This window comes from Palaemon carinicauda, chromosome 1 (assembly GCF_036898095.1).
Source record: "Palaemon carinicauda isolate YSFRI2023 chromosome 1, ASM3689809v2, whole genome shotgun sequence".
NCBI lineage: Eukaryota > Metazoa > Arthropoda > Malacostraca > Decapoda > Palaemonidae > Palaemon > Palaemon carinicauda.
In genome coordinates this window covers 143,826,771-143,845,876 of record NC_090725.1, presented here as the reverse complement: position 1 = coordinate 143,845,876, position 19,106 = coordinate 143,826,771, and the positions used below count along the sequence as shown (strand labels likewise).

The following is a 19,106-nucleotide window of genomic DNA, read 5'->3' as shown; positions in this document are numbered from 1 at the left end:
TATCAGGCATCAATATTCACCTAGTGTTTCATCATTTACATAACTATTTAGTAATGCTATAAAAACTTACTATACAACTTTGTAATAACCATAAAGCCCACATTTTTAATCAACAAAAAATTGGCTTCTCAAAATTTTGCCCCATATACTCCGGATAGCTAGGTTGGTAGCGTCGCGGGCTTGTTTCAGAGGTCCCGAGTTCGGTCCCCGCCAAGGACGCGAATACCGTGAGACCTTCTACTGGGGGGTACTCCCCAGGGTGGCACCTGGGGGGAGGTTAGAGGGGACTAGTGATAGTCCCTGCTGGCTTATGATCGTCCGAGGAGAATGATGTAGATCGTCTCAGTGGAGACCTAAAACACGCAACTTTAACAACTTTTTATTATAGGCTTATCTTATCAACTCGGGTACTCCCAACAGCATCAACAGAATATGACAAATTCGTAGATGATTTGTATTTTCCCTAAATATACAAACCTTAGCTATTTAATAGGGGTATTACTTTCGGCGTAGCTGAAATGACGAGCCTTTAATTTTTAACGAGGGTTAACTACCCACACTGCTAGTTAGCTGGGGGTAGGGAGGGTAGCTTGCTACCGCTCCCCCTCACACACCTGTGATTAAACTCACTTTGCTTGGAGGTAGGACTTCAAGGGGGATAGGGCTGGCAGGCAAGTTTGGTTGAATAGCTAAGGTTTGTATAGTTAGGAAAAATACAAATTATCTACGAATATGTCATTTGTTCCGTAACTGGAATATAAACCACACTATTTAATAGGGGCGACTCACCCATTAGGAAGGGTGGCTCTACCCGGGGGATCCTTATCTGAGTGTGTTAGCACTCAAGGGATACGGAGTCACTGAGCCTCGCTTGTCCTAGTAAAGTTATTGAATTTTTTAGATGGAAAAACTGTGCACTAGGGCTTTCCCAATACCACCTCGTCAGGGTATGGGGACGCAAAAGTATTAATCTTAATACTAGCTACACAAGGGAGCATGGTTTACCTGCAGTGGTTTGAGATCAGCTATGCAGAGAACCCAGGATGCTGCTTTCCCCAAGAGAGGGGAGAATGAAGAAAAGAATAAGGGCCAGTCAAACCTTTTCATTCATGCAGACTAAAACCGGGTAACAATGCCCTCAACCTTCTGCTACTTGTACAATAAGGAGCTTGAGGTTTTAAACCCGCTGTTGTGCAGCCACCACAAGACCGATAGAAAACGTATCAAGTTTCCTTAGGGTCACGTCATGCAGGTAGTGGGATATGAACGTGTTCTGACGTTTCCACACCCCAGCTTGAAGAACCAGCGTCACTGAGTTGTTTCTTTTGAAGGCCAGGGACGTAGCTATGCCCCTGACATCATGAGCTCTAGCTCTGGGGTGACGTGATGGAGGAGGGTCTGGATTCAGTGCATGGTCAATGACCCTGTGAATCCACGCTGAGATGGTGTTCTTGGTGACCCTCCTCTTGGTCCTTCCTGTGCTGACGAATAGTGCAGGCACACAAGGACGGAGTGCGGCTGTTCTCGGTACAGCCTAAAACTCCTTACTGGGCATAGTAAGAGATAGTCTGGGTCATCTGCTACAGTACCGAGACTAGAAATCAGGAAGGAGTTGAATCGAGGATCCGCTACTCCCGTGTTCCGAGTCTTAGCAATAAACTCAGGGATGAAGCTGAACGTTACCTCTCCCCCATCCTCTTGAATGGGCGATGTCGTATGAGAGACCATGAAGTTCACTGACTTGCTTGGCCAAGGCCAAAGCTAGCAGGAACACCGTCTTCCAAGTCAGGTGGCGATATGTTGCCTGGCGTAATGGTTCATAGGAAGGTCTCTAAAGAGACCTGAGAACTCGAACCACGTTCCATGGGGGAGGTCTCACTTCTGAATTGGAGCAGGTAAGTTCATAACTCCGTATGAGTAGAGAAAGTTCTAGCGAAGAAGAAATGTCCATTTCTTTCAGCCTGAAGGCGAGGCTTAAGGCTGAGCGATAGCCTTTCACTGCCGAGACTGATAGGCGCATTTCTTCACGCAAATACACGAGGAACTCCGCTATTGCTGGAATAGTGGCATCGAGTGGAGAGATACCCCTTCCACGACACCAACCACAGAAGACTTTCCACTTTGTCTGGTAGACTGCTGCTGATGATTTTCGCAGGAGCCCAGACATCCTAATCGCAACTTGTTGCGAAAATCCTCTCACAGAGAGGAGATGCTGGATAAGTCTCCAGGCGTGAAGTTGCTACAGCTTTGTGGAAGATGTTGGTATGTGGTTGTTTAAGTGGATTGTGTCGAGGAGGGAGTTCTCTTGGAGGCTCCGTTAGGAGTTGCAGAAGGTCCGGAAACCATTCTGCGTGATGCCATAGCATAGCTATGAGGGTCATTAAAAGATTGACCAATGTTCTGGTCTTGTTGAGTACCCTCCTCATCAGACAAAACATGGGAAAGGCAAAAACGTCGATGTTGTCCCACCGTTGTTGAAAAACATCTTGCCAGAGAGCCTTGGGGTCTGATCCAAAGACCACTCGGTACTCACTATCTGAAATCCTCTGCTCAGGTTGTCAGCGAGCACATTCCTTTTGCCTAGGATGAAGCGTACCAATAGTGGTATCGAGTGGATTTCGGCACATCTCAGTATCTCTACTGCTAGATGGGATAGTTGCTGCGAAAAAGTACCTCCTTGTTTGCTGATGTAGGCCACTACTGTGGTGTTGTTGCTCATCACCACCACTGAGTGGCTTGCCAGGAAGTTTTAGAACGGATGAAGGGCCAGAAAGATGGCCTTCATCTCTAGATTTATGCGGAGGTACATTTCTGACTCTGACCAGTGGCCTGAGGTCGTGTGGTGCAGCACGTGGCCCCTATCCCCCTTTTTTTTAATCGTCTGAGAACAGCATCAAATCTGGGGGGAGGAAGAGAAGGTCCACTCCCTTTCGTAAATTCTCGTCTGTCACCCACCACTGAAAATCTGTCAGTTCCGCAGTCCCATGGGGATCTGGATGTCCGGGGAGGCGTGTGCTTGATTCCACTGGGACTTGAGTCACCACTGGATTGATTTCATCCTGAGGCAACCATTGGGAACTAGACGGGTCAGTGATGAAAGTTGACCGAGGAGACGTAACCACGATTGGGCTGGAAGCTCTTCTTGTCTAAGAAAAGGTCTTGCGACCTTTCTCAGCCTTGTTATCCTGTCGTCTGATGGGAAGGCTTTGTGGAGAATGGTGTCTATACCAGTCTCTGAGTAGGAAGCAGAGAGGACTTCTCAAGATTTACCATGATCCCCAGATCCTGGCAAAGTCTCAGAAGTTTGTCTCGGTATTGAAGAAGGGTTGACACAGAGTCTACTAGGATTAGCCAGTCGTCCAGATAATGGAGGAGACAGATGCCAATCCTGTGTGCCCAAGATGACACTAGGGTAAACACTCTGATGAAGACTTGTGGTGCTGTGGAGAGACCGAAGCACAGCACCTTGAACTGGTATATTCTGATGTCTAGGCTGAATCTTAAGTACTCCCTTGAAAACGGATGGACTGGGATCTGGAAGTACACGTCCTTTAGGTCCAGTGTGCACATGAAGTCTTGCAGTCTTACTGCTAGTCTGACCGTGTCTGCTGTCTCCATGCTAAACGGAGTTTGTTTGACAAACTTGTTCAGAGCTGAGAGGTCGATGACTGGTCTCCAGCCTCCAGACGCCTTCTTTACAAGAAACAGTCGACTGAAGAAGCCTGGAGATCCATTGAGGACCTCTTGGAGAGCGCCCTTCTTCAACTAGGTCTGGACTTCTGACCGAAGGGCTTGCCCCCTTGCGATCCCATGGCAAGGGAGTTCAATGACACATTTTGGATTTGAGAAGCTTGCAGGCAACAGCAAACAGTCTTTCCACAGAAGCCAATGTAGCAGGAACGGCTAGGTATTTTTCTGCTAGTATATTCATGATTGGAAACACACACTACTTGCCCTTCCTGTAGTCTGGGGAATCGCTGCAATTTTGTATACATGGTTGACTGAGGTAGAATGAAACCTGGTTTTTAATGGTTTTGTTGGTAGTGGTTCAGCAGTAGAAACATCCATGGTAGATGTATTAGATGAAGCAGGCACACTGCATGCGGTTTTGTATTTATTAGCCAGAGGGTCACGAATATCTTGGACTTCATTGTAATAGCACCAATCCAGCTTGTAATTTGGATCCAAGAACCAGATAGCTGGAAAGCCTCCATAGACTCAAACTATTTATACATGTTCAAGATTGACAAGTCTTTATAGCCTAATTCTATCACTATAAAAATTTATTTATTCATAACATGTCAGGTTCAAGAATGGGATGTTTTAATTCCTATTATTTAGCCTTAATGCAATGGTACATTATGTGAATGTTCAGTTTATAACACACAAGATTAGTTATACATATAAGGATATACCAATCAATTCATATCAAATATCAGCAATTTAGCATCATTTCATGTCAATTAATCTCAATTGCTTGGGAATCAATTCCAATTAAATTAATTTTTTCAATTATAATTTCAACATTTTTAGCATCAATTCAAATTGAATTCATAATTGACCCCCACTCTGCCTGGAATAAAATCAAGATTAACTTGCTATGTAACAAAAAAAAATGGGAGTAAGAAATATCATAAAATATGTACTGTTAACCAAACATTATTCCTAGCTACATAAGACAAAAATATTATGTCAAATCCAATGTGGCTCTTCCATCTGGCGGAGTTCCTGGCGAACTATAGCCTGGTCATAAGCTTAAAGTTGAAATTCTCATTTCAATTTTTACCGTCAAGAAAATCAGTCTCTGAAACATATAGCTAATTAATCTTGGGAAAGATCTGAATATTGTAATAAAAAAACCTAACTACAAGAAAGTACTAACTATAGAAAATTCTTTAAATATTAAAACATTTTCTTTTCAGCATTACACATACCTCCGGCATATGCAGCAAGATTTTTATTTGAAAGTAGTTCCGATACCACTTCATCCAAGCGCCGTTTTGATCGAGCATCAGAAGCATTAAGCTCCACAAAATCAAAGCCCACTTCTTTACAAACCAGATGAGCTGTCGTTGTTTTGCCTTAAAAAGTAAAGAATAGATTTAAAAATCTGAAAAAACAAAAATGTATAGATACAATATTACTCCTAGTAAAACCTAAGGTTATCAGACTTATTATTTATATATATATATATATATATATATATATATATATATATATATATATATGTACATATATATATATATATATATATATATATATATATATATATATATATATATACATATATATATATATATATACGTATATATATATATATATATATATATATATATATATATATATATATATATATATGTATATGTATATATATATATATATATATATATATATATATATATATATACATATATATATATATAATATATATATCTATATCTATATATATATATATATATATGTCTGTCTGTGTGTGTGAGTGTGTGTATGAATATATATATACAGTATATATATACTGTATGTTCTTTAGAACATGTCAGATAATACTATCATTATTACTTATTATTACTTACTACACTACAACCCTAGTTGGAAAAGCAGGATGTTATAAGCCCAAGGGCTCCAACAGGGAAAATAGCCTGGTAAGGAGAGGAAATAAGGATAAACTACAAGAGAAGTTTAAGAACAATAATAATATTAAAATAAATCTCTCATATACAAACTAAAAAAACTTGAAAATAACAAGAAGATAAAAACTTGAAAATCACGAGAGAAAAAAGATACAATAGTGTGCCTGAGTGTACTCTCAAGCAAGAGATCTCTAACCAAAGACAGAGGAAGACAATGGTACAGAGGCTATGGCACTACCCAAGACTAGAGAACAATGGTTTGATTTTGGAGTGTTCATCTAGAAGAGCTGCTTACGATAGCTAAAGAGTCTCTTCTACCCTTACCAAGAGGAAAGTAGCCACTGAACAATTATAGTGCAGTTGTTAACCTCTTGAGAGAAGAATTGTTTAGTAATTTCCGTGTTGTCAAATGTATCAGGAAAGAGGATAATGTGTATAGAATAGGCCAGACTATTCAGCGTATGTGTTGGCAAAGATAAAATGAGCTGTAACCAGAGAGAGGGATCCAATGCAGTACTGTCTGGACAATCAAAGGACTCAATAACTCTCTAGTGGTAGTATCTCAACGGGTGGCTGGTGCCTTGGCCAACCTACAACCTACACACAATATAAACTTTTACTTTGCTTAAATCTATGTTTGATCGTAGGCAGGAATTAAGAGGTCATTCAATTTCATCTGCACATCTATAACTTAATATCCGACAACATAAACTACATGAATTGAATGATGTCTAAAATAATCCTGGTTTTCGATATTATCTGAACTTCGTTCGGTAATTGCTTACAACACCACGCTCTCCATTTACTCAAAAATAATGCAATCCTGGATTAATTACTCAAAAGTGTCTATAAAATATGCAATTTACAAAGAGTGACACTTTTGAGTAATCACTCAATTTTTGATAAAGTATATTTTGAATATACAGTACTGTATATCAAATGTACGCTGGCATCACGAATTTCAGTTTATGTACGCTGGCATCACGAATTCTGTTTGGCTGACTATGTTGAAATGTCAGTTCCAAGTCGTTTGGTGAGGAAACCGAGCTATTTTACTTTTATAACCCCTTCCCCCTTCCTCAACATATCTTGCTAATTATTGCTTTCCCAGAATTTAAACAACCACCTAATTACTGTGCAAAAAGATGAGAACTGCAGGATTGCATTATTTTGGAGTAAATGGAGAGCGTGATGTTGTAAACAATTACCCTTCGTTTAATAATTTTTGTACTTTTCTATTATCAATTCAAAATGTATTTTAACCACAGAAATTACAGATTGTTTTTTTTTTTTTTTTGTCTTGTTGTCAGCTGTTTTCAAGGTCATGACGGTATCACGATTATGCTCACACATAGTTAACAGTGTATTGTTGATATGATTTTACTCCCTATCACGTAATCCTTGAATAAAAGAACACTGTTCAACAAACTCTCGACCAGTTTCTTATTAAAATGCTTATCAAAAAACAACAACAGATGAATCAGCAGTTGACGTTGACAATCCACAGCCATCTGCGTACGCGATGTAAACAAAGATATTGAATATAAATATTGGTAAATGTAACAATTAAGTTTATTTTATACTAATGTAATATCATTTTTGAAACCTAATTTGTTATTCAACCTTACAAAATTTTTCTATTTTATACTATCATAGAGCAAACCACATTCACAAATAAAGAGCTGGGATGTAGGCTACTGTAAATATGCTAAATTGTAAACATCTACATTTACAAATATGGATGTACATTTACTCATAAAAGTATATTACTTTTTTTTGGTACTACATTAAAAACTAAACTTTATTTGGTTGTAAGCTTAGATTCTTTTTAACCTCTCTCTTTCTCTCTCACTCTTGCTCTTTGGCGGGAAATTCAACTCGTGTAATAATGGATATTTCGTGTTTACAGAATATATCTCAATAAATTTTAACGTGTAACTTCGAAATCGGGTTAACAGAACTCATATTAACAGGAAGTTGATAAAATTTATATACATATATATATATATATATATATATATATAGATATATACATATATATATATAGATATATATATAAATATATATATAGATATATATATATATATATATATATATATAGATATATATATAAATATATATATATAGATATATATATAAATATATATATATAGATATATATATATATATATATATATAGATATATAGATATATATATATATAAATATATATATAGATATATAGATATATATATATATATATATATATATATATATATATATATATATATATATATATATACAGTGAGCCCTCGCTACTTAGCGGTTCGACCATCGCGGATTCACCACTTCGCGGATTTTTTTCATAACCCATGTATATATATATATATATATATATATATATATATATATATATATATATATACAGTGAGCCCTCGCTACTTAGCGGTTCGACCATCGCGGATTCACCACTTCGCGGATTTTTTTCATAACCCATGTATATACATATATCGCGGATTTTCCGGAAATTTCGAAAATACCGCGATGTGACCGATGGTGCGAGATTGGAGAAAGTAAGGAAAATTGAATCATGATTGATTTTCAATATAAATGAAACTTTGAGGAGCAACAAAGATATAATTTTTTAGAGAGATAGAGAGAGGTAAGGAATGGGAGGTAGTGAAAAGTAGCCCACAGAGAGAGAGAGAGAGAGAGAGAGAGAGAGAGAGAGAGAGAGAGAGAGAGAGAGAGAGAGAGAGAGAGAGAGGGGGGTTTAAATGTAATAAACAAAAAAATTTGATAGGTTATAACAAATTGGTGCTTATGTAATATCAACTGTATACTGTAGACGGTTTGAATAAGTTAAGAAATTGTATAAACGATACTTTGTTAGTGTATTCGTACACTCTCGAGCGGCAGCTAGATGTCAGCTGATCTAATCACAGCCAAAAGTAAAACAAAAAGAAGTCAATAATACTCGATTTTTAAAACACACCCGAAATTTAAAAACAAAAGTACACGCTTTCTTAATGTGCAATTAAATATTTAAAGAGTAGAAATTTTCTAGAATAAGATGATGTTTCCCAAAAAATAGTGGTTTGCTGATGAAATCGGATGCCGTATTTTTAGCTATGATTGAAATGGATGTAGACTCGGCATAATTTTTTTCGTTTCGTATTTAATTGACACTAAGAAAACTAATTTTAGTTTCTTCATCTAAATGTAAGTATTGTATAACACGGAGAGAGAGAGAGAGAGAGAGAGAGAGAGAGAGAGAGAGAGAGAGAGAGAGAGAGAGAGAGAGAGAGAATGAATCAGCTGTTGTAATCAAATGGCGTGTTTTTGTTTCGTGAGAATTTCATCGCCACGACTATAACAACAACATACTGTACTGAACTTTACAGTATTATACAGACTACTGTAATATGATAAAGTAAAATATTTGTAATCTATTTTATATGAAATGGGGCTTTTTTTTTTTTTTAAATTTACATTTACGTACGTAAAACAACTCTCTCTCTCTCTCTCTCTCTCTCTCTCTCTCTCTCTCTCTCTCTCTCTCTCTCTCTCTCGTAAATTGTTTTCCTGCTTTGCTACGTATGTATGATTTTATATAGATACGGTAAATAATATTTGTAATAACATATTTTATAAAAGCTTTTACTGCAACCTCATTATTTATCACTTTCATCATGCGCGTTAAATGCCTTCGTTTGTTTACTGAGCATACTTTATGACGCCGTCGTTTCATGCGGCGTCATAAAGAAAAACATTTCATTTGGAAGTCCTAAGAAAAATTAAGTGAAACATTGGTAATAACAAAATCAACATACTGTACTGAATAATCAATATAATCGATGCAAAAACTAACCTATACACAGATGTGTAAATGCGTTTGTTTCTTCATTATGATCAGAGATAAACGTAAACAAAACATTGGTTGCCATTTTTTATCGTTCTTTTTGGCGTGTTTAGGAAACGCATGATATAAAGTCGCCTTTAATATTTGTGCCTGTTTTAGTTTAGGGTACTGTAGTACATGCATTAAGTGTTCTGTACATTAAAGGGTAGTTTGTTAACAGTACTACGTACAAGGGAAGGTTTTAAAAGTCAGAATATACATGTTAAATAAATAGGTAAATATGGTGTCACTACTTCGCGGATTTTCACCTATCGCGGTCGGGTCTGGAACCTATCTACCGCGATAAACGAGGGTTCACTGTAATGGATATTTCATGTTAACAGAATATATCTCAATAAATTATATATATATATATATATATATATATATATATATATATGTATGTATGTATGTATGTATATATATACAGTGATACCTCTGGATACGAAAGTTTCTGCTTACGAAAAATTCAGGATACGAAAAGCGATTCAAAGATTTTTATGCCCCAGTATACAAATAAAATTTCAGGATACGGAAACCTTACGAGATCCCAACTCTTCGCCGAGAGTAATTTTAAAAAGCGCGCGCCCCCAGACTTTGAACTTGGGTAGACTCACTTACAGCCTCCCGCTCACCCATTGGTTATCTCCCTACTCAGATGCTAGCTGACGCTATAAGATCCTGCTTTCCTATTGGTCGGCAACTATCCCAGCTTGCTTACGCACGGGCGTTCATCTCTCTCTCTCTCTTTTCGTTCCGACCGCGGTATCGTTAACAGACATTGTGTGCTTTCGCTTGTTTGACGTAGTGTTAATATACAGTACATTCGTACGCCACGTGTTATCGTTATTAAACATTCGTTACTGTGCACTGTACTGTATTAGTGTTTACTATATATAGTACTGTATATAACGTACGTAGTGTATTATATTATGTATTACTGTAGCCATGGGTCCCAAGAATGTTGCGGAAAGAAAGAAGACGACGACGATGCTCTCGATGGAGACGAAACTTGAAATCGTAAAAAAGTACGAGTCTGGCATGCGTTCAAGTGCGATCGCCAAGGAGTATGGCCGGAATCCATCTACGATAGGCACCATCCTGAAGCAGAAGGCGGCCATCAAAGCAGCGGCACCTTCTAAGGGCGTCACTATTTTCTCCAACAAGAGAACCCACGTGCATGACGAGATGGAGAGGCTGCTTCTTGTGTGGATCAAAGACAAAGAGATCTCAGGAGACACCATCACTGAGACTACAATATGCCAGAAGGCCTCCGCCATTTTCGGTGATATTGTGCGCTCTCAGGCCGAAGAAGGGGCAGGAGAAGGAACATCCCAGCAGGAACCCCCAGAGTTCAAGGCTTCTCGGGGGTGGTTCGAGAAATTCAAGAAAAGGACTGGCATTCATTCAGTGATACGGCATGGGGAGGCAGCCAGCTCGGACATGAAGGCCGCCGAAGCCTTTGTTAAAACGTTCGACGAGTTGACTCTGCAGGAAGGCTACAGTTCGCTACAAGTTTTCAATCGCGACGAAACTGGGCTTTTCTGGAAGAAAATGCCTCGTCGGACGTTCATCACGGCGGAGGAGAAGAGGCTACCCGGACATAAGCCTATAAAGGACAGGCTTACCCTTGCTTTTTGTGCAAACGCCAGTGGGGACTGCAAGATAAAGCCCCTGCTGGTGTACCATTCAGAAAATCCCCGAGCCTTCAAAGCCCACAAAGTCATCAAGGAGAACCTTCCCGTGATGTGGAAGGCGAATGCTAAAGCCTGGGTAACGAGGCAACTTTTCATTAATTGAGTGAATGTCTGCTTCGGGCCGACTGTCCGAAAATATTTGGAAGAAAAGCGCCTCCCTATGAAACGTCTGCTGTTGTTGGACAATGCTCCAGCTCACCCTCCTGGTCTCGAGGAATATCTTCTGGCCGAGTATTCCTTCATAAAGGTCCTATATCTACCGCCTAACACCAGCCCTCTCCTCCAGCCCATGGACCAGCAAGTTATTTCAAATTTTAAAAAATTGTACACGAAGCATCTCTTCCAGAGATGTTTCCAAGTCACAGAGAGTACAAACCTCACTCTGCGTGAATTCTGGAAAGATCACTTTAATATTGTGATATGCCTCAAACTCATCGATCACGCTTGGCAGGAAGTTTCGAGGCATACCCTGAACTCATCTTGGAGGAAGCTGTGGCCTGATGCTGTCTCTGCACGAGACTTCGAGGGGTTCGGGAAGCCTGGAGGCGAAGCCGAGATCGTTGACAATCCTGAACCCATTCAGCAGTTTAAGGTGGCTGACATCGTACATCTTGGTACGTCCATGGGGCTGGAAGTTAGCGCCGAGGATATAGATGAACTTATCGAGGAGCACCACGAGGAGTTGACGACGGACGACCTGAAGGAGTTGGAGACGATGCAAATGAGTGTTGTTCAAGAGCAATTCTCTAGCGGTGATGAGGAGGATGTTACACCTTTGAAAACGGCAGACATTAAGGAAATTCTCGCATGTTTCCATAAAATGGCAGACTACGTCGAAAAGGAACATCCAGAAAAAGTTTATACCAACCGTGCGCTTTAGCACTGCAATGACGTTTGCCTAACGCATTTTAGAAATGTGTTGAAAAGTAGGCAGAAACAAGCTTCAATGGATAGTTTCTTATTAAAGAGGCCAGCGGTATTAGTAGGCCAAGACGAAGGTGAAAGGGAAGAAAAAAAACAGAAAAGAGGAAGTGATGAAGAATTAGAAGGTGAAAGTAAAGAAAAGAAACAGAAAAAAGAAAGTGATGAAGAAGTAGAAGAAATTTAGAAAATATGAAAAACGTAAAGTTATAAAAAAGCAAAAAAAAAAATTCAATTTTAAGCTTTATGTTACCGTTAAGTGTTAAAGTAATTTTTTCTTTCATTTTATAGTTTTCCGTACGTAATGTTAAGTGTTAATTATTTCTGCCATTTTTTTATTTCGTAAAGTTTAAGTGTTAATGTGTTAAGTGTGTAAATTGCTGTACGTAGTGTGTCACTTGTTACGTTTTCTGCCTTATGCCATCCTCCTCTGCCGCGACTTCGCTATCGGACATCGTCTCAATCAAAAGGTAAGTTTCAACTTTTTTGTTACACTAATTAACTGTAACCTTTTTTTCAGGGTATCGATCCTTAATTTAGGTGTACGTTCAGGTAACAATACACCTTCACTGATCCAAATGCTTTACATACAGTACCGTAACTTTTATACAGTAGTAAAGAAAACGGACCGTTTTCTTAAGGCTTGGAGGGGATAACTAGGCTATAACTACGCTATTGAATAATCTCATGGTGGTTTCTGGAATGGATTAGGCTGTTTTTAACGGTTGGGTTAATTATTGAATGATAGAAATGGCTGCATTGCATGTTTATTACTACAGTTTAGCGTGTTTATGAAAGAAAAGGTGTCTTTTCGTAAGGCTTGGAACGGATTAGGCTATTTACATGTAAAACGCGACTCAGGATACGAAAAAATCAGGATACGAAACCATATCCTGAACGGATTACTTTCGTATCCTGAGGCATCACTGTGTATTTATATATATATATATATATATATATATATATATTATATATATATATATATATAAATATATATATATATATATATATATATATATATATATATATATAAATATATATATATATATATATATATATATATATATATATATATACATATATATATATATATATATATATATATATATATATATATATATATATAACGGATTTTGAGCAAAGCGAAAAATCTATTTTTGGGTGAGATAGCCATGTCGTCATGATGGAAGGTTCCTTTGGGTAGCTTTCTAAGGGATATTTGTTACAATGATACTCCCAGAGAATTAACCATAGGTCTCCAGAATTTTAACTCCTGGAGCAAGTATCCTTAATATATCTTTAAGGATATCGCATAATATCAGGGGACGTATTTTTTGATACGACACATAGCAATCTTCACCCCAAATAGACTTAACTCTTTGAGGGGGAAGAGTGGCGAATGAAAGGGGAACCGTTATCAAGGTACCCGGTGGGCCTCCTCTCCGTACTACTACGGCCCATCATTCCTAGATTGCATTGAAGCAGGAATAGCCGCATATAAGAGTAGTTTCGAGTGGGGTCATTTAAGGAAGAATGGTGGGTCCATCAGGACAACATGGCTATCTCACCCAAAAATAGATTTATCGCTTTGCTCAAAATCCGTTTTTTGGGCTCGGCCATGTCGTCCTGATGGAAGCTTACCAGAGAATTAACTTGAAAGTACTATATCAGTGGGTTTGTATAAGTGCCTTTACTTTGAATCAGTTCCTTATATGGTCTCCTAGACCCTTATATATGACATTACCGTTACTTGTCATATAAACCAAGATTGGAACTAGCTTAAAGCTTCCTGCCCCGTGCTGAGAAAATGTCAACTTCGACTATAAGGATTCAAAATTTGTATTTCTATAAGAACAAAAGGGGAAAATTTTAGAGGTTAGCTTTTCGTACTTTGGAAATCTGTACCATCAAGGTGTTTATTTAAGGAATAGACAATAGAAAATAGACTGAGGATAAAAGAAGACGCAGATACATTTTTTCATTTTATTTTCAAAAGCAAAATAAATTAATAATTCATGAGAAGGAATCTAACCTTGCACATATAAACATCATGGTTATATACATTTCTGACCTGTAAGGGAAAATATACATATATTAATTCATTTTTAGAAAAATGCCACTCAATGAATGTGAAGCTAAACTTGTCTAGTTTTACTCGGATGTTGGATATGCTTCAACACTGTGTTCAAATGTTCACACGACACTGATGTTATTGGTTAGACTCTGCACCTGTATAGAACAGTCTATTAATCACCATAGTGATTTTCATTGAAAGGTATTAACACCTATTCACCCAATACACTGTTGAGTCCCCAAAAAAGTCCACTGCTCATCGCAGCACTAGACGACAGGTTTTAAGACACTACCTGCCACCACCACAAAGTGTTTTATCTCATGCACTTGCTTCGCATGTTTATAGAAGACTCTGGATGATTTCCACCCTGTATATGAGTGGAGCCTCTCAAAGCCCATATGTTGAAAGAAATTCAACGAAGAAGCAACTTTCCTTGGATCGTGACCTGCGGGTGTGCTGTCAGGATCCGCTCTGCGAATAAAGTAGGGGAGTTTCGCCCTCAGTTGTTTTAGAGATAAGTTTGATCCTGAGGTTTCACCTCCGAAGAGCTGTCCCTCCTTGAAGTCTGAAGTTCTTCGAAGATAGACCTTGCTTGAGACACTCTACTGGGCATAGAGAGACATCTTCCTTCAGAGGGCAGATTCTCCAAGGACCCCACCTTTTGGTGGGCAGCTCGTTTTTGGCGAGAAAGGTAGGATCAGGGAAGAGATTCAGTTCTTCTGTTTCCAAGAACTGAATATGGCCTTCATTTTTTAATAAGGCTACTATTTCACTAACTCTGGCCCCTGATGCTATAGCAAACAGAAATATCACTTTCTGTGTTATATCCTTTAGGGTGCAATCCTCATTGTCCATATTCGAAGCATAGTGCAAGACTTTGTCCAATGACCATGTTATGGGCTTTGGAGAGGTTGCCGGTTTGAGTCTAGCGCATGCTTTTGGTATCTTATTGAAGATTTCACCTGAAAGGTCCACCTGAAAGACATACAGAAGAGGTCTAGTCAAAGCTGACTTACATACAGTTATTGTGGTGGAAGCAAGGCCTTGTTCGTGTAGGTGGATGAAGAAGGAGAGACAGAAGTCTATTGATATTTCCGTCGGTTTCCTTGCTTTCACAAAGGAAACCCACTTCTTCCAAGATGATTCATATTGTCTCCTAGTTGAACTTCACTTGTATTCTTCGATGAAGTCGATCTTGTCCTTTGAGATCTTAAACCTTTTCTTGGCTGCTAGTGCGAGAAAATCATGAGATGTAGGTTGTAGTTCTCAAGGAGGAAGCGTAAACAGTTGACTTCTAAACCAGTTGGGATAAAACTGGGTTCGGCAGAGAAAGCAGCTTCAGTTTCAATTCTAGAACTAGAAGGAACCAATTGCTTCTGGGCCATTTGGGGGCCACTACTGCAGCTATTCCTCTGAAGGATCTTAGTTTGTCGAGGACTTTTAGCAGGAGATTGGTTGGGGGAACAGGTAGATTCGATTCCATCTGTTCCAGTTGAGAGACATGGCGTCAATCGCTTCTGCTTGAAGGTCCTCATAAGGGGATACACAACGAGGTAGTTTCTTCTTGTCGCTCATTGTGAAGAGGTCGATCTGCAGTTCTAGGACTTTTTCCGAGATGAAGGAGAATGAGTCTGCATCTAGGGACCATTCTGTCTCTATCGGCTTTCGCATGGATAGACCATCCGCCGTCACATTGCGGAACCCTTGCAGGTGAACTGCTGATAAGTGACATCTTCTCTTCCTTGCCAGGTAGAAGATGGCTAACATCCCGTGATTGATGTGAGGTGATCTCGTGCCTTGTGGATTTAGACATCTTACTATCACTTCGTTGTCCAAGACCAGTCTGATGTGGACTGACCTGCGAGGGGATAGTTTCTTCAACGTTAAGAAGACTGCCATAGCCTCCAAGATGTTGATGTAAAAAGTTTTGAACTGGTGCGACCAATTCCCCTGCACTTTCCTTTCTTGCGAATGGCCTCCCCATCCTTCCAGGGAGGCGTCTGTGTGTATTACCACTGATATCTGACGTAGTTGTAAGGGAATTGTTCGTGCTAGGCTCTTGGCTGTTGACCATGGCCTTAATAGCGTGCGCATTCGGGTCGCTGTCAACCTTTGTTGATCTCTTCGAGCGTTTGATGCGTACCTTCTCCAGACTCCTGACGCATCTTTTAATTGTGCTTTTAGCACTGGGTCTGTCACTGCTGCGAACTGGAGAGAGCCCAATACTCTTTCCTGTTGGCGTCTTGAAATCCTCTTGTGTTTGATTAGTCTCTTGACAGATCCTGCTATTTTTCTCCTCTTCTTCAATGGGATGGAGAGGTGTGACTGTAAGTTCTAATGGATTCCTAACCATTGAAACTTCTGTGCTAGAGAAAGGCGAGACTTCTTGCGGTTGATCTTGAAGCCTAGGTGCTCCAGAAACTGGATCACCTTTCCGGCTGCTTGTAGACGAGTCATCCTGGATGCTGCCCACACCAGTCAGTCGTCCAGGTATGCTACTACCTGAATTCTTTCAGAGCGTAGTTGTTGGACGGTTGTATCCGCAAGTTTTGTGAATATCCTTGGGACTATGTTTAGCCCAAAGGGCATGGGTGTGAAGGCATACTTTTTCTTCTGTATCCTAAATCCTAGGTAGGAGGAGAGGGGGCAGCTGACTGGTAGGTGCCAGTAAACATCTGCCAGGTCTGTTGAGACTGTGTATGCCCCTTTTGGTAGAAGGGTCCTTATGTGTTGTAAGGTAAGCATCCGGAACTTGTTGTTCTCGATGAACTTGTTGAGTTTGTCCGAGTCTTTCTTGGGAACACAAAACAGCCTTCCCTGAAATCTGATGGACTTCACTTTCCTTATTACCTTCTTGTTCAAGAGTTCTGAGGTATATTCTTCCAACAAGGGGGTGGAGTGTTGGAAGAATTCTGGAAAAGGAGGTGGAATTTTGTTCCATTTCCAACAGCGTACATTCATGATTAGGCTGTGGGCCCAGGGATCGAAGGTCCAACGATACTGAAAGTGGAAGAGTCTGCCTCCTACCTGGAACCTCTCATTGCTTAGAGGTTCCTGAGGACTTGCTTCCGTGACTGCGTCCTCCTCTACCCCATGAGGGGTTTATTGAGGACCCTCTTTTTGTGCCTCTACCTTTGTAGGGTCAAAAAGTAGTCGTGTGCCTCTCAAAACCTGGGTTGAAAACAGGTGATTGGACCACTAGCTGCTGAGGGACCATCTGAAAGGTGGTTTGTGGCTGGGTTACTATTTGGGGCACTGTGGCCATGGTCACAGTCGGAAGCTGTGCAGGTCTACGTGGTTTCTTTGCCTTCTTGTTCTTAGGCTGGGGACCACTGTCTAAGGATGATTTCCTCTTAGAAGACATGACCCACTTTCGGAGAAGGTTCCTATTCTCCGTGGCAGCTTTGGCAATAACTTCTTGAACCACGTCTTGTGGGAAAAGGTCTTTGCCCCAGATGCATGATGTGATCAGCTTCCTGGGTTCGTGTTTTACCGTTGCTGCGGCAAACACGTGCCCTCTACAGATTCTCCTTGACCTGACGAAGGCATATAAGTCCTTCACAAGGGTACCCATGAGGACTTAGCTAAGACCATGTACATGTCTGGGGCAGTGGTGAGGCCTGCACACATTTCCAGGCAGTTCTGATGAGACAAAGAAGCAGCAAGTCTCTCTTTTGTCTCCCGTTCTCTTCTCAAAAGATGTTCAGGCAACTTTGGAAGGTTCTCGTTGAACTGCTGGCCTGCTATCTCCGGATCCAACTTAGAGACGGAGAAGGTTAGATGTACTTCTTTCCACTTCTCCTCGCAGGTAGGCATGGCTAGAGATAATGGTTTGCATTCCTCTAAGACTGGGCACGGTTTGCCCTCATCGACTGCTCTCATGACACAGTCAAAGGCTTTCACTGAGAAGGGGAAAGCTCTGGAAGAAGGAGCAATGAAGGTTGGATGCCTCTTGCTCAATGCCGAGACTTTGGAGTTGGTATATCCGGTTCCTTTTAGGGTCTTAGTTAGGATAGCCTGTGCCTTGTCATGCTCGAAGACAATGACTTCCTTAGGTACTGTAGGATAGCCTGTGCCTTGTCATGCTCGAAGACAATGACTTCCTTAGGTACTGTCTCCTCGCGGGATGCTGGTTCATCCCGCAGTCTCATATAGCAATCTGGGTATGCTGAAAAGCTGGGCAAGAATTGGAGATCTTCAAGGGGTTTGGCCCCCAACTTCTCGGAGATATAAAGCTTCCCATTCATCATGGGCATGTGCTTAGTATACCTCCAGGGGTTGCTTTCGGAGCAGTGAAGGAGGTCAGATACTCTAAAGGGCTTAGTAGAACCCCTGAAAGCGCCAGTGTTTCCCTTCCTTCACCTCTCTCTTCGTCTCTTTGAGATCTTGCTTAATCTCCTCTTGTTCCTTCCGGAACACTGCCAACATCTGCTGGATCGACTCTACGAGTGCTTCGCTCCTGCCGACCTACACATCAGGTTGGGGAGTTGGGGCTGATGAGGTTGACGGCACAGGTGTATATGCCGTCACAGTGAACTGAGGGTTCTCAGTCACCGTCAAAACGGATCCTCCTTCCTCCTTAGGCGGTTGAACCACTTCTTCTTCAGGGCCTTCTTGCAGTAGGTCCTGTTTGGTGTCGGTGGACACCTCTGACATCTGTTCTTGGTGGATGTTCATGCCTTGCAGTGCCTTGTTGATGTCCGCGTCCACTGTCAGTTGGATGAAGGAGGCTGGACCTGTACCTGAGGCACAACCGCACTGGATTGAGCCTTAGGGAACAGAAGGCACCTTAAAGATTCGTTAGGTAGGTAAGGTCCCGGATAGTTCTTCTGGAATCCTCTTACCCACCTTCGAAGGGTTTCCCGGATAGTTCTTCTGGAATCCTCTTACCCACCTTCGAAGGGT

General features: G+C 40.4%; 1 protein-coding gene across 1 annotated transcript in view; it reads right to left on the bottom strand.

Moving 5' to 3' along the window:
- Positions 1-19,106, bottom strand: part of Gnf1 (germ line transcription factor 1) — a 315,450-nt gene that overhangs the window by 97,406 nt on the left and 198,938 nt on the right. The window contains exon 10 of the mRNA XM_068385704.1: positions 4,935-5,081. Within this exon, the coding sequence (XP_068241805.1) occupies positions 4,935-5,081 (147 nt within the window). The remainder of the gene's footprint in view (positions 1-4,934; positions 5,082-19,106) is intronic.